This window comes from Trachurus trachurus (assembly GCF_905171665.1).
Source record: "Trachurus trachurus genome assembly, chromosome: 21".
Classification (NCBI taxonomy): domain Eukaryota; kingdom Metazoa; phylum Chordata; class Actinopteri; order Carangiformes; family Carangidae; genus Trachurus; species Trachurus trachurus.
Genome location: NC_139899.1, coordinates 12,353,586 through 12,370,688, shown reverse-complemented (window position 1 = coordinate 12,370,688; position 17,103 = coordinate 12,353,586). Strand labels below are relative to the sequence as shown.

Sequence of the window (17,103 nt, the reverse complement as noted above, 5' to 3'; positions counted from 1 at the left end):
CAAGCATGCCACACGTTTTAAAAAAGGTTTTTCATCACAGAAAAAGACAAAACATCAGATTAACATAGTGGAACACAGAGACAGAGGGGTCAGAATGTGCAAAACATACACAATGCTAACAAAGTACTTGTGACAGACAAAAGAACTTCAAAAACATATCACTATATAAATAAAGAATGTGGGTCTGCATATGTTATTTGAGGTAGAGCACTGTACTGTACTCTTGGAAATGTGGTAATTACAGTTTGAGCACACATGAAAGACCGAGCAACGTGCTCAAGTAGTGAAATACAAGGCAAGACGTTTTTCTCTTAACTGGGAAGTCTGAGCTTTTTTTGAAAAAGCGACCTTGATTCCATTGTGAGGGTGAGAAACATATGTGAGAATGTGTTTCATTTAAGGTTGAGAAGAACAGACCTGAGGTTAAGGCAGAGGAAAGTGTGTGTGTGGTTGGTTTTGCGATAAAGCTCTTGTATCTGATGGTGGAGAGAGGACAGCTCAAACAGGCGGCGGTTCTTCCTGGACAAAAGGAAATGAAAACGACATAACCTTGAGTCTTAAAACATCAGGGGAAACATATTCCCTGGCCTAGATTTAGTCACATTTGTCTGTTACTAGACCCTTGTTTGATACTGCCTTTCTTTGGATTTCTTTTCAAATAGCTTTGTAATTATGGGATGAGCAGCAACAACATAAAAACTTTGTTCCCCTGCGGTTTGATATAGCGCCATCATCAGGTCAAAATCATTATCACTTTTTTTTAGACATTGGTTTGCAAAACTAATGGCACTGCTGACTAGTGTTGTTTCACCTCCTCAGTCCTTGAGCTGTTCACAGTTCCCAAGGGAAAAAACAACAAGGCTTAAGGTTTTATCTACAGTAGGTGGCACAAGAAAAGCAGTTGGGCACCACTGCCATCTTCCAAAGCGTATCCGTTTAATGTAGGGAAAGGGACTCCATATCAGCAGCCTTTGCTAAGGTCATATTCACTCAGTTTCATTATTCATCAGATAAGCATCAATCTGCACTAGCAGAAGAGAAATGATATGACTGCACAAGCACATGTCTGAACATGCAGGTGTTTACCACCCATGATCTGATGCATTTATTTTCCTATGGAAACCACAGAACCTACCTGATGCTGGAGAGCTTCTGCAGAAGCATAGAGAGCTTCTCCAGCAATGGGAGCTCCAGACGAGGGTGTTTAAGGAGTTGGGACGCTGTTCGGAAAAACTCCTCACAGCTACAGGCCTCCAGGAAGGGATTTAGGTAGCCTACAAGTACACAAACACAAGCAGAGTGAAGAAAGCAGGATATTATCAGAACTATTTCCTTGATGAACAACACATTTTGGTCCAATGTTAAAACTTCTGAAGAGATGGAAATCATCAGCTTCATTTTGCCATACTTTTTAGATTTGCGTAGAAATGAAAACTACATGGACGCACAAACAAACCATGAAAACACTTTAACGATCAAACTGAGTGAGACAGGGACACAGATGCTGGTCAGAGGGACTCTGTGATTATTGTATTTGGAAGAGCTTCCATATTGTCAGTGTTAACTCTGACCTTGCCTTCAAACCAAACCTATCACACACACGGAGATGAAACAGAGAAAGGCCAACAGCTTCAATCCACACAGATGGGGGCAGCACATTTTTTAAATTAATAAAAGCAAATGTCAACCTTATGAAGTCCTAAAATTAGTCGGTTCCTAGTAAACAAACATTTGTTTTCGCTAAAGTCACATTCCTGCTCCTTCGAAAAAGTAACTCTCCGGTCTTAAACCACGCATCTGGGTGAGGGAATACAATCTGAGCCACAGAGGGACTTTTTTGGCTGGTAGAGCAGTACAGCTGGCATCAAATCACAGGAGAGGACTGGATGGGGAAGAAGAGGATCAGGTTCAGATAAGAAAGGATATGACAGGTAGAATCTGATAAAAAGAGAAGGATGAAGCAGCAGAGGGTAGTTTGGTCAGTCTTTGTTCTACGAATAACATCACGCCCTCTCAAGGTTAGAGAACTACTAAAGATGATTCATGTTACCGATATGATCTTTAACAGTTTTCATCAGCTTTTTAGATTTTCTGAAACATGCATGTTTTTAACACCAGCATATTTTTTTCTAATCTTCTGAAAAAGTGAACATTTAGAAAATGTCTGCTGGACAACACAGCTGTAATCTAAACCATGTCCTTACAGTTAGTTGATAAGGAGGTGTAGCACTGCTGCTAGACATTATTAGCTACTTTTGGACTAATTGTGTATGGAATATGAAATTTCTCAAAGAAAAGAAAACTTAAACTCAAAAAATATATATGACATTAGTGCCTCTGAAAAAGATCATCAGATTATATCACTCAAAGCGTAACAAATGTCCAGTCTTCTGAAAAGGCCTTTTTAGAGCTGGCTGATAAAAAACAAGAAGGTTCTTGGTTTGATTCCTGGGCCTGGGCCCTGTCTGGGTGGAGTTTGCATGTTCTCCCTTCACCTGTGTGGGTGTTCTTCAGGTACTCCAGCTGCCTCCCGCAGTCCAAAGACATGCACACTGGGGTGACTGGTTCATCTCTATATGTTGCCCTATGATGGACCAGCTGTCCTGGATGTACCGCGCCCTCGTCTTTGTTTATTGCATCATCATTAAAAAAAAGTTATTTTTCAGGCATTTTTGCCTTTACTAGATAGGGAGGGGCGACAGGAGACTAGAAGAGAGAACGGTGGAACAGATATGCAGCAAAGAATCATCCCAGTCATCCCAGACCGGCAATATCCTGCATGGGACGTACCCTCTAACCACCCACCCAACCGAAGCACCCCAGCATCATTATAAATGATAACAATATGACTTCTGCACGTCTGTCAGCCCAATGTGGTGACAAACACGCACAGACTGTACTGTAGGCCCCTGGACTACGTGGTGCAGTTTGGTAGTTAATGGCCCTAACTGTTTACCAGACACTGACATAAAATAACAACTGTGTTTGTATATGTGTGTGCTGAGGTGGCCCGCTGCATTTTTTGCCATCCATGTATCACAAGCTGTGTTGTGTAACTTAACTTTCCGACTGAACTTTACACAAGCATTCAAGTTGTCACAGAATGACCACAAATGTCCTGTCTGTGTGTACGTGCGGGTACCTGTATATTTTTTTGTGTACAACTAGACCTTTTTGTTTTGATTTGTTTTATTGGCAATCTTCAGGTGTAAGCCTCCCCCCAACCCCCCCTCTTCCTCACCCCGCTCCGGTCTCCCCTCATTACTGCTTGTAAAACACAATAATTAGCAAGTCTTGCTAGACTTACAGTCCCTCAGAAACGCAAAACTATGCACACATGTACAGCTCGGCCCCAGCCGCCTCTGGCATATGGCTCTGCTGTGCATTAGCATACAGCAGTCTTAAATGATATGGCTCATAACCTTTCCAAACTCGCCCTTCCATGAAAACACACTGCAGCTGTTCTCTTGTCCATGTCCACCTCCGTCAAGTCTTTTGTCTTTCTATAAAAGCGCCGGGAAGTGGTGCAAGTCCAGCGTTTTATGCCTTCAACTTCCAGATCCGTTGCCTGACCAGTGCTTATGATTGATGTGCGTTTAGACAAACTGATTTTTTTTTTAACATGTGGTTTTGATATGCATGATATGGAGTGATACTGCAGGAGGGGCTGGTATAAATCAAAGTAAATAGTGATAGTAAAGACAGTCTATAAATCTGGGCTAGAGGAGTGATCACAGAATCTTTCAAAGCTACATCAAGCACAGATGATTTCCGAGCACGGCTAAATGTACAAAGCTCAAACTGAATCTTGAGGTCACAGGAGACATTCTATTGAAGTGCTAATTGACAAAGGAAGCAGCACTCCACAATGTTACTGCCATGACCGAATTTTACAGTTCGATTGTGACTTATCATTTGGCAATGGAAAAAAAAAAAAAACGTCTGTTGCAGACTCATCGTCATATAAAGGTGGTGGGTTCTACACTATACTCATCTGACACATGCCTACTTACGGGACTGTTCAGTTAGCTGCATGAGGAGGTGTATAGGTGTGTGGAGACCCCCACGACTGGCCTGTAACACCCTCAGTAGTGCACACACTCCTCCATAGTGGATGAACAGGCCTCGACTCTCCTCAGACATCAGCTCAGAGTGGAGGCTGTCCAGAGCCTGGGCCAGCACATCAGCTGTGGGCAAAGAGAGGGACATATTTACATTCAGAGAGTGGGCTGCACAAGTAATCAGAAATAAATCTCAATGTGGCCAAGTGTAAAATCCAAATCAAACAGCATTGTGGCGCACGGTACGATCATAAGCATTACAGTGCTACAGAGATACCCCAGCTAACAAATCTATTCTCCAGACATCATAAAAAGATATATATAAATAAATCAATGAGACGCATAATCCTAGAGACAAGTACTTCATCCTATGCACTGTACACTTTTTGCCACTGTTTTCAGCAGCAACTGGAAAATACTCTTCTACCTACCTTTTCCAGCTGTGTTTCCCATCTTTCTACCACTAGACTTTGGTTACTATGCCTGCCATCCTGCTGCAGTCCACTTTTTATGTCTAAAACCCATTACGCCTGTCAAATTCAAACATATGATCTTTGATCACCTACAATAATTATGAGAATTTCTGAAGCTCTAATACTTCTGGAATGCCTAAAAGTGATGTATACACTGTGAAACAGGATAAAAGCTTTATTTCTTTTCTTTTGGACTGAGTTTGGTTTGCGCCACCCCAGAATGGTACCTATTATAAAAAATTGCAGCAAATATGAGGAGGAAGGAATATCTCGCCATTATGCTCAATCTGGTTTTACATTAATCCAGACAAGGGCAGGAAGCAAAGCTGGCAAGCAGATTGACAGAAAACAGTCTGTAGAGAAAAACAGTAAGGGAGCCCTGAAGCGTTACGAGCAGATGGAAGGGCAGGTCAGTAGAGAGTTTCATCAAATACATGAGGATATGAAAGATCAGTGCCTCAAGATTTATAATGTGGGAGGCCAGAGAGCAAAAAAAATGGATGAATCTAATAGCTTCATGACCTTTATAAATATTTGTAAGGCATGCTAATGGCTCTGTGCGGCTGATGCTCCTTGTAGAGAAAACAAAACAGAAAGATAGAACAACAGAGATCCAAAAGTTGTTTTTGATCATATTAGTAGTGCTATGGTGGAGGAGTAGCCATAGTGGCTTGCTCATAATAGCATTAGTAACATACTGATGTCTAACAAATGATTAAACAACTTGTTTTCAACTAAAACATTCACTCAGTGGGTGATTATGAAACTGAGCTCACCCTTGAACCACACCTTTTCCTCCTCACACATCAGTTTCTGACTGTGGCTGATCAAACTGTCTGTCCATACTTTTTCCTTAACCGGAAAATAGTCATAAGCTCCGGAGACATCTCAATCAACGTTACCAATGTTGTTACTTGATGACTATTTAAACATCTGTCTCCATAATTAAATATGAGGTCTTTCCCATGTGATGTAAGCCCATAAAGATAAGAAACTCCTTCAAATTTGCAAATATTTTCCAGCTATAATATAGCCATGTGTGTTCAGTAATAATACCTTGTGTAACAGTGCGGAGGATGATGAGTTTGGAGAGAATGCGTGTGTGAGGACATGGACTACGGTAAAGGTTCCTGAAGGTTCCTGCTGCCTCGCTGCAGGACCTGGGCAGGTCTGGATCTTCAGACTGCAGCAGTGCTGACTGGCCTGCAGGCTTCAGCACTTCCTCTCCTATCCGTCGCAGAGTGGCAGAGAGCGCTACATTCTGTGCAAAAACACACACCAGTTATTGTACAATGTGCTCAGTTGTTATATAACTGTCAAAAACAGGAATTAAATGTCTAGAATGTTCCTCATCAGAAATCTGTGAAAATTAGAGACCATCATGTGATGGGATCAAACCAGCTGTGACGGATCAGACCACTTCACGGCCTTCATTTTCATCTCAACTCCATTGGTGACTTGCACGGCTGCGACGCCAACAAAATCTGTCAGACATAAACACCTTCCAAAATACTCAAAATTGCCTCTGTGGTAGATCCAGCTATGCTAGATGAGTCCAAGACCACATTTTGAGCACGTACCCGCATGCAAGGTGAAAGGTACGGCAACAACACTGTTGTGGCTGATAAAAATACAAGGTCAGCCTAAGAGGGAACCAGGAGACTTTTTCTCCACGTAACTGATGGAGTCAATAAATCAATGCAGTACAATAACTATTATCCAAGATTTGTGTATTTCCAAAATAACGAAGAGCTGGTGGTTTTCAAATCCACGACACCCCTCCTCACAGATGATTCACCTCAGTCGGGACCCCCAAGACTTAGTAACATCTTCCTTCCTCTATTTATGTATTGTGGCCTGAGTAGTGGTTGGATTTTTGTTATAAAAAAGTGAACACATATTGCAATAATAAGGAAGCATGTGATTCCATTTGAACATCAAGCATGTCACTGTGCAAGAATGACATGGCCTGACAAACAAACATGAAGGGGCCAAGCTCCCTGCAGCAGGGCTGGAGAAGACTGGAGCATGGAAGCTGGAGGCTGGAGGGAGAGGAAATACGTGGCTTGAGGCACAGCTGGGACTAAAAGTTCCAAGAATGAGTTGAAGGTGAGGGTTATGGGCTGGAGGCTAGTATTAAGACTCCGAAATTTACCAAGCTGATAAAGAGAGACTTTTGATAACCACAAACCAACATGGAAGTTGTGTTAGTTTCTGCTACATGATGTTGTGTGACCAGCAGTTTTGTATGGATAACATCTATCTCTTGTTTGTTCTGCAAACACCATTAACACAAAAAGGTGCAGGGCACAAACTTAACCACTTTTGTTAAAATAATTTTTACATCTGTGATGTTACTTTGTGATTGCCCACGTCATTCATTGCAAAGAAATATCAACCAACGTTTTGACCAGGGTTTAACTGGATCTCTTTTCAACTGATGCAGGGCAGAAAACCAGCTTTTGGACAATATCAGTTCTATTTTAGCTATTTTAAATGTAGCTACCTAAATAGTAAGTAAAAGGACTTTTGTCCTCTAATATTTTACCATAACATAAGAAACCTTTCTGTTCCAGTGTAGTGATGTCAGACAGAACTGCAGCTTGTGTGACACCAGGACTAATTTTCAGACACACAGTAACTACAAAATAAATGGCCCGTCAATCTGACAACTTACTGAAAATCACACATACTGCGCTGTGAATTATTATAATATCAAAAATTAGCCTGGGTCCTAAAATCTAGATTTTCTTTTATAAAAATGTATCCCACAATAACTGCGGCAGCACAGTTTACCTACAGAAGGAGACATAAGGTCTATTTACCTGTCCGCTATTGTCCATGTATCTCAAAGCCCAATGGATGAAGCGAAGAAGGCTGAGTTGGAGGTCTGATTCTGACCAGGGCGTGTGATAAAGCTGATCTGCTAACAGCGGTAGCACCTAAGAAATCAAAGATGACTTATAACACTGATAGAAATAAAACTGTCTGGTGATGACAGTAAACCACTGACGTGAACATGTCACCTTGAGGCATCTCTCGCTGAGCGCTACCTCCTGAGGCAGACGGTGGCCCGCACCTTTGTCTCCATCTCCTGCTACCGGTGAGAACAACTGTCCATCAAGTACCCAGTCCAACAGAAGAGCCAGGAGCCTCAGTTGGGCAGGAGTGGAGCTGCCCTACAGAAAAGAAGGTAAAGTGAAGGGTTAAATCATATCATTAAATCATTAAATTATAAAACACCCTCGACCAGTTTCACAATCACAGAGCAAAGTCAAGTCATTTAAAATTTCATTCACATTTCTTAAAATAATGATTATTTTAAGAAATGTGAATGACATTTTAAAACTATGTCTATTTGCAGTTCAGTCATAGGATATACAAGTGTGTTTGGAAAGTGATTTCAGCAGGGAGACTGAAGGTGTTAATTAAACTCTGAAAATCACAGTAATGGAAACTTTGGCTCAGCCAATGCTCTGTCAATAGTGAAAGGAAAAAAATCCCTTAAATGGAAACTGCAACTGTATCCAGATAAGTAATGCTCATCTTCATCAACAACAGTGATGATATAACATAACAACATCGCAATCTATGAGTTATCAGGCCAGCTGGCAGGGGGACAGTGGTTTGTGAGGAGTGGGAGTTGTTCCGTTTCCAGCCTGGATATATGTGTAAGTGAGTGTCTTCATGCTTGTCTAACCATGCTTAATGATGTGAGCAGTGTTCTTTCAATAAAGACTTCACAATAAAATAAAGAAATGTAGCCACAATTAGAGCAAATGGTGTTGATTAGTAATACATTCAGTGTGAAAAAAAAAACACAGGCACATGCAAGCACACACAGTTCCTCAAGTACCTTGGTGTTGGGTTTGCCAGACGCAGCTGTTCTCTCCTTTTTCGACGGTTTAATACACTCAGTGCTCTTAACACTTCCTTTCTGGCAGCCTCTCGACACTACGCTGTGTTCATATTTCCTCTAAAAAAATAATGAACAGGTCAATAAATGTATGTATGAGGGAACATTTGTTTTAACCTTTAAATAAAAATCTTAAGCAAATAAAGTTCAGAAATTTCCAAACTACATGAAATTAATGGTTTTAAATTATTATTATTTGGTGTTGAAAGGCTTCAAGTAGCATTCAGACCATGGGACACTAAAACATTAACGTCACTATGATTATAATTTATTATTATCAATGTCATAACAATTTCTGAATGGATTAATATGTTGTTACCTGCAGGTTTTCAAGTCGAGCCTGCACCCTCTTTGACTGGCTCTCCAACGTCTTGTTTTGTTCACTGATCTCATTCAGCTGTTGATCAAAGAGTGAATGTCAAACTGTTACGTAAGACCATTGGAAATAAAAATTTACTAATCCGTTTTCTTATGTATATTGCCTCTGGGTTTTGCTTTGAAGCAAGGAGACCTTCATTCAACACAGCAAAGTCTCATAAACCCGGAAAATAAGTGTAGACTTTGTGATCCTACAGTAATATTATACTATTATTAAATGTAAACCACTTTGTAAAATGGGCTTTAAAAAGTCCTCTGTAAATAAAAATTACAACTATCATTATTATTCAACATCCAAAGGTAGGAGGGTGATATTGTAGTGCCCTCCTGTGGTCTAAGTTACTAGTTGCTTGGTCTGAGTCTTACACTGCTCCATTACCATTACATTATCATATCCTGAGACAGATTTGATCAGTCACTCTAAGTTTAGAAAAAGAAAAATTACACTCAAACATTAGCTCATTTTCATCACAACAGATGGGTAATAAGATGGGTTGTATAGCGGCTTATTGGATATTATTTCAGAACTAGTTATAAGGTTATATATTATACCATTACGGTTCCAACAAGAGGATTGAACATTTTACCAACTAACCATTTACCAAGAATAACTAGATGCAAATATACAATAAGTGTTTGTATGTGAACACCTCTTACCTGTTTCTTCATGTTGTCATTCAGCTCCTTCATTGATTCAAAGCTAGATTTGAGCCTCTTGTTCTCCTTGCACCGCTCTCGTAGAAGCTCCTGCAGCCGAACCAGTTCCTGCTGGTGTTTCTGGTAACATATCAGGCTGGATTTATTACATTTCAAATCTAGATTTACAGCTGCACGGTTGTGTGTCTTCGCCACACTAGCCAAGTTGCAGGAAATACGGTCAAGATTTCTCCTTCTTGAGTTGAAAATGACCAGGTGTGTTTTGCAGAACATGATGATGAAATAGCAGACCTTTGATCATTTGGATATAAACTGTCAGTACTTCATTTGAACTTTGTAGCCATTTTGGCTAAATTGTGTGGGGTCGGGTGATGACCTTTGACCTTTGACCACCAAGTTCATCATCATCGGTGTAAGTGAAAGTTTGTGCCAGATGTTGTAAAATTCCCTGTGGGTTTTCTGGTTGTACTGTATCACATTCACAAGCACATGAAATCAGTGTGTTGTTTAAAGCAGAAGTGAGTGATCCGGTCGTTTTCGCTAATGCTGCGTTCCAGGCAGGCTTTTGAAATCGTAAATTACAGCTTCAAGTCACAACTTACGACTTTGTAGCGTTCCAGGCAACCCACTCGTGTTTTTCCGACCTGTTTTACCGGTGAAAGTCACTATAACAGCCACTCGTAACTTCCGACCGGTGAACTCGTACCAGATCGAACTGGTACCACTTCACGGTCGGAAAAATACGAGTTTCCTTGAACGCACCATAACAGTCCTCGTCGCTACGTCACCACATTCACGGCGTTCCTTGGCTGCACACACAGCCCTGCATGCCGTTCTCTCTCCTCATTGGATAAAAACTGTAGGATACGATAAATGTTTTCTCTTCGGCTCAGAGCAGAGCAGAGGGACTGAGAGACCCGTGTTTCAGTCCAAACACTCTATGTAAGTGATTGCTGTCGGAAGATATAACTATTTAAGACTTATATTAACACAAATATATCACTCACTTCTGCTTTAACTTTGACCTTTGTCCACTAAAACTGAATCAGTACATCCTTGAGTCCAAGTGAATAATGACAAATGGACGGACAGATGGACAACCCTAGCCCCTAAAATGCCCCAAACGCTGGCTATGTGGCATACATGTAGAAAGTCTTCCCGTAAACACGTCTGACAGATGAGGTTCATTTGAAGCAGTCTTTCCCATAGCATGGTAATTATGCAATTTCACACATGAAATCCTAATGTAAAAATGCAGATTTAGATTTGGTAAAGTTTTATCCACATTAGGATATCACTTGTAGGATCGCTGGCTGTTTGGTCTAGAGGTTGTTTAAGACTAAGAGCCACACAATTACTACCTAAGACAAGTGGTAGTGTAAAACAAGAGGAGTCAAGGTGTGCTGAAGAACAGAGACAGCCCTTGTGTTAAATGTAATTGAATGTAGTGTGTGAGTTTGTGTGTGTGTCTGACCTCCTCTACCGCCAGTATACGAGAGTGAACCATCTCCTCCAGTCCACTCAGCTTTGCAAAAGCCTCCTCGTGTTGTTTCAGTCGCCTCTCCCGCTCATGTAGCTCCCTCTCCCACTGTCGTTGGCTTTGTCGCTCTGCCTATACAGACAAACACACACTTTCATGTTACCATACTTCGTATACAACATTAACTAATCTCTGAAACTGAAAGTCAAAACTAATCTTGCCCTTGAATCACAATGTTATCTGCTTATCTGAGTTGGTGCATAATGTTGCAGGTACATTTTAGAAACTGTCAGCCATACACTTAAACTTTTTACAGCAAGTCACTCTCTGTCCTCTAGTTTTCCCACATGGATTAACTGATAAACGGTCATGCCAGTGGCCCCTCTAACTCACCTTTAGCTGTTCATAGATTGTCATCATCTCCTGGTAAACCATCACTAGCACTAAGGATGAAGAGCGGCGCAAGTCAGGGAGGTGAGCTCTCTGCAACTCGTCGTCTGTCTCACTTTCATGGGACCCAGGGCTGCCATCCAGACAGGAAGGTAGGGTCACATCTGGACAAAAGAAGGAAAAGCAGAACCCATGGTTTGATAATTATCTACACATTTATAATGAAGATCAGAAAGAAATGTGATACATTTCTGCAATCAAGGGATTAGTAAGTGAATGCATTTCAAGAACGTGTCTGGTGGGAGGGATTTAATTAATTTTAATTGATTTATTACAGGGTACTTTTTCTGTAGATGCTACTTTAAAGATGAACAGTTATTAGGCTTCTTCTACCACAGAAAGCACAAGGACCAGTGACTAGTAGTCAGGATCCTACACGTCATGCTCACCTGTTTCTGTAAACACCACCTGAGAGTCTTGAAGTGGGGCAGCTGTTAAGCCCCCACTCAGGTCCTCATAACTGTCATGCAGGCTATGACCAGTGCCAAACCTTAAAAAGACACAATAAAAATCACAAACATGTTTTAAAAAAGAAGTAAATGTAATAGTGCTGCCATCAGACTTACTGTTGTGGATGTTTGGTCACTGCTTTAAACAACTCATTTAAAGCTTTGCTGTAGCACTTCAACTCTTTGCTTGGACGTCTGCATCTGTGATCCAAGATGAGCCCTCCTACTGCTTCTGGAGGAGGAGCCATGAAGCAAAGTTAGACATATCAGTCAATTTTTACATATCAATAATCAGCAGTTAGATGTGACCTGATAATGAGTCAGTTAAAAAATCAAACTCAAGAGCTGCTAGAAGTTTTATTGAAAGGTGAGCAGCTACAACTCCCCTACAGTCATACAGTTCACATACCACCACTGTATCCGGGGGTAATGTCTTCTGAAAGTGGCACCTGAATAAAAAGAAGAAAGAAAAAAACAGGTATGAAATGTGTGTAACTTATTCATGTCACACTACAACAAGAGTAACAAAGAAACACACGTTTACTTCTAGTTTAAACTGACGTTGGTACATTGAAGTTTCCCGCGTACATAAATAGACAACAAAGCAGCAGTAAAGTAACTATTTCGACAACAGAAGTAAGCTAGGTTAGTTTAGCATAACTTACGTAATAGCATCAAATGTTTAGGCTAAATACAGATGTACATACAGGCAGCAGTGTAACCATGGAGTTATTATTAATAAGCTGAGCTTGTCTCGTTTCTACTTGAAGCTGTGGTTAAACTCAAACCTGGTTCCTTTTCTTCAGATATTTCCTCTCCACTTTGTCGGCCACGTCGGACTGGTGCTCCATGATCCACGGTGTCTGTGGTCAAAACAGACAGATAATTGGCTCAGTCCTCTGCACCATCACAGTCACCAGTGATAACAGTTGAACGCAAAATAAACTGGATTTCCGCTTGAAATTTCGGTTTAAAAGCCCATTCGTACTTAAGAAATACGTTTGGATGTTTCATACTATTTTTGAAATGTCAATGGTCATGTTTCTGACAACAGTCTGTCTTAACAACCCACCGAGCTCGTTGACTGTAACAACAACAAACCATGGACCCAGTCTGTGCAACAAACACAAACCAAATTTGGCGGAAGAGTGATCATGTGACCTGTTCATGTGACCCGGTCACAGCGTTTCCGTCGCCGGCAGCAGCGCCCTCTAGCGGGGGAGGACCATAGACTGTAAAAAGAATGGACGTAGCGTCCGTGACGTCACCCATTGGTTTGGGGGAGTCTGTTTTGTGCCGCTACTACGGGGGTTTGAGCCGCGCCATGTTGGATTCTACTTGCCATATTTGGAGCGGTGCGGCCGTTGGCCGGCCGAGGGCCCGCCCACTGGCCTCGTAGCAGCGGTCGCCGGACCTGTCACTCAACGGTTCTGCGCCCTGATTGGCCAGAACTTTAAACCTAATAACAGTAAAACTGTAGAGTTTAAAAAAAATTCACCCCCCTCAGAGTGTGTGCGGGGGTAGAAACTATCGATTGAGACCAAAAAAATGAAATGTACCAGGCTGTAAATATGTTTTTTAAAGCTGTAAAATCGGCTATTTTAACATGGGGCTCAACTGGAGTTGCTCCCTTCTGGAGCCAGCCCCCAGCGACAGCCGGGGGTATTGCAGCTTTTTGAACGCGGAAGTGATCTTCACTTCTCAGACCGACAACTGCCCCCTTGGGGAGGACGGTGCGTTGCTCCTGGTACACAACCATGGATGGCCAGTAGGTTTTTGTTTTTGTTCATTATTGCTGGTTGGCAACTCTCTGAAAAAACAACTAGGCTACTAGCTACAAATCAAAATGAAACGGAAATCAAACTCAAATCTTTACATTAGGCGACAGTAAAACTAAATAGTAAAGGTTGCACGTATTTGATAGCCTACTTTTAGTGACTTTTCATTTAGCCTAACTTTATTTTATGAGGGTTTATTTGTTTGTCATTATTTTATTTGTGTAGGCTATCCATCATAAAATATACAATTAATACAATACTGTATTGTTCTTTCTACTTTTCCAACATAGGCTTTTAGTACTTATGCTTGTTTCCTGATAATGTTTTGTTTTTGTTTTTTAAAAAGAAAATTAAACTGGTTAAATTCAAGACGCTATGTTGTATTTTAAGATTAAAGAGGCATTTGGCTCATTTTGGCTAAAACCTCCATTAATATGAGTTTTATAAATGAGCAAATTTAATCTAAATGTCCTCAGGCAAACTCCATCCTTCTCAGGCTGATAGATGGAGTGTCTTTCTCACTCACGTTCTCACACGCCAAAGTGTAGTTACACCACTGAGCCAGTGAGTGTCAGTGCTTCATCAGAGACAACTGGAGCTCTGAGGGTCCCCCACTTCATCTGCTTTACTTGCTGGAGTCATCCCATGACATAGCCTATCTTATTCTTAAGACTGGCCAAATTGATTTACAATTCTACCGTAACCCTGTAATGATCTGTCAAATAGCCTATCTTACTATTACATAGATTTGGAATATCTTGAAAATACTATTATACATTTTAAAACATAGCCTAGTTCTTCCACCACCGTAGCTTTACCATTATGCTTGACACTCAGTGCCAAGTTTCCTCTTGACTTCAAGGGCCTACAACCAGGTTTTAAGATTAATGCCCTCTTTATCTGTTTGGCTAATTAGCAGCCTCTACCATTAATACACATCCTCAGGATTCAATCATTTTGTCCCTGCAGGGTTTCACTGACAGCAAGAGAAATTAACTGGCAAACATATTAACACTGATCTTCATTACAGAGCTATATTTGCTTTGTCCACTTTGTATGGAAATTACTGTTTTGTTATGTTAATTGGTCCTGTAACTATTCTATCCATTTATGCCAAAACGAGACTAGGTTGGACCATCCTGGACTATCAGCAGTAGAGAGAGAGAGAGAGAGTGTGTGTGTGTGTGTGTGTGTGTGTGTGTGTGTGTGTGTGTGTGTGTGTGTGTGTGTGTGTGTGTGTGTGTGTGTGTGTGTGTGTGTGTGTGTGTGTGTGTGTGTGTGTGTGTGTGTTGTTGGAGTGGAATTATGATCAGGTCATGCGGGTCAGGGTAAGGGTCTCCAGTAAAGGTTAAGGTTATAGATCATGTCGTCAATGGAAAATCCTAACTGGTATAGTGATAGCCACCCTTGTGTTTTGAATTAGATATGATATTTATCCTGGTTCTCTGCAGCCATATACTAATTGACAAAAACAACAATCAGGATCAAGAGTCTGTAGCAAGTCTCTGCTCTGCTCTGCTCTTTGTAATTTGACAAAAGCAATCCACAGATAATAATGCGATGAGATAATAGGGTTTGATTGTCACTGAACAGTGGGACATTTATATCAAGTGCAGCTTGCCTGTTTATTGCAGCAGATTTTATGGACCCCTGAGGCCCCTGTTTTTTTTTAGCATGCAGCCCAAATTACTTTTATTGTGTGTGTGTGTGTGTGTTTACTGTAGGTGTGTGTGTGTGTGTGTGTGTATCTACAAACTGTTACAGATACAGTACAGGCAGTCTAAAGGGATGTGGCCTGCAGTTATCAGTTGCCCCCTCTATTTTCTGACAAACACAACAAACACACAAGCCTGCCCATGGGACACAACTAGACAAAAGCAATCAACCCCAATCACAGAACTAACAACATATTGCGATGTTGTATTGCAAAAGCAATCATCTCCTGTCTCTTGATACAAAGTCATGCAAATACACAAGCATCCTCACACTCAATTAAAGGGGCGATGGCAGATCTCTGCTGTGAAAATGACTGCTTTTCAATTGGCATGGCTCTCTGAGTCCACAGAGCAGTATTATGTATGCTAATGCAAGCTGTAAAGACGGATCTGGGGTTCAGGGGGGGGCCCTGTGCAATTAAACAACCTCAGAACCCGACACAGCGTCCCTGGACATTCGAAGCACTTTTACAGCTTTTCCATATTAGAAAATATATATTTGAAACATCATAGGAATAACCCTGTAAAACTGTGAAGTCTAATAGGCTAGATATCTTCGGGTTAGATCAATGAACGTAAGGAGGGAATAATGGCCTTTGATGGAAATTGTTCTGAATTAGGAATAAGGCTCTTCCAGCTCTTCCTGAGTTACAATAGCTATCCATATTCACATGTCCTCAGATTCCAGGTCTGTAAAAGAGCTAAAACCCTGAAGGCTGCAAGGAAAAATGCAGTGCTCTAAAAAAAAAAAAAAAAAGCCGATGACCAATTAAAGTCAGTTTACCAAAATCAGAAAAACATTTTTTCTCACTATCTAATACAGATACCAATACAGGTGGTTTTTATGTGCACATTTTGTGAACAAAGCAGGTGAATAGAATTCAGCACATTTAGTTGCTCTGGTTTCTTGAAATAATTTAAGGACCTTCCTGACAACAGCAAAGTACAAAGTAGCTCCAGTAGAAACCATGACTTGTTTAAACCGACTGATTTTGAAAATGACTGAAACTTGGGCTGCTCGATAAATCAAAATTGCAGCATGGTAAAGACGAGTGTTGGTGAAGGTAAACTGTGCCACAACACTGTATGTTACTGGCTAGGGGGTTGGGATTCAATTGTTTTTATAGTGACATCATTGCCATAGTTGAGGCTTTTCCAGTGATGGTCAAAGTATTGGTTAATTAGGTCAAATTTTAAGAATAACAAAATATACTTCAGGGTCCCTGGAATAAATAGCACATCAGTTTGTTTATCCATCTCCCCATTTACAATTTCATCCATCCATCCATGCAGAGATGCAGGGGGGCTAGAATCAATCCCAGCTGACATAGGGTGAGAGTGGTTACACCCTGGACAGGTTGTCAGACTAACAGGGCTGACATATAGAGATAAACGATGCACACAAAGGGGACCTGGTACTGGTTTCTTATCCAGAGCTATAGATTTCTAATAGTCAGAACTACTCATGCAATCAGCATTACCACCAAAGCCCTCCAGGATTTATCCTTATAATAACTCCTACTGTTTAAGAGGCTGTAATAGCTTTGTCAGGTTATATTTATTAGATTAATTTCTACAGATTTAATTGATGCATGAATATTTTAATGTTTACCCCTTACATACTGTACAAGGCCTTTGGGGCCTTAACTGGAGGAGGAGTAAAGTAAATCCACTTCATGGGAAGCCCCGTAGAACCCACTTTTTTTGTAATGGGAACATAGGAAAATGTTTTAATTATTCAATGGA

The 17,103-nt window shown here is 40.9% G+C and overlaps 1 protein-coding gene across 1 annotated transcript; it reads right to left on the bottom strand.

Annotated features, from left to right (window-relative positions):
* Nucleotides 1-392: 392 nt before the first annotated feature.
* On the bottom strand, nt 393-12,091 carry ccdc138 (coiled-coil domain containing 138; the record flags this gene model as incomplete). Its single annotated transcript, XM_083996686.1, has 13 exons — nt 11,982-12,091; nt 11,805-11,905; nt 11,359-11,519; nt 10,960-11,097; nt 9,486-9,605; nt 8,770-8,847; nt 8,391-8,510; nt 7,561-7,713; nt 7,360-7,476; nt 5,591-5,795; nt 4,014-4,187; nt 1,136-1,274; nt 393-519 (listed from the first exon to the last, which is right to left on the bottom strand). Exons 3-13 carry the CDS (start codon nt 11,398-11,400, stop codon nt 393-395), a joined length of 1,413 nt encoding a protein of 470 aa, XP_083852812.1. The 5' UTR covers nt 11,401-11,519; nt 11,805-11,905; nt 11,982-12,091.
* Between the last annotated feature and the right edge of the window lie 5,012 nt (nt 12,092-17,103).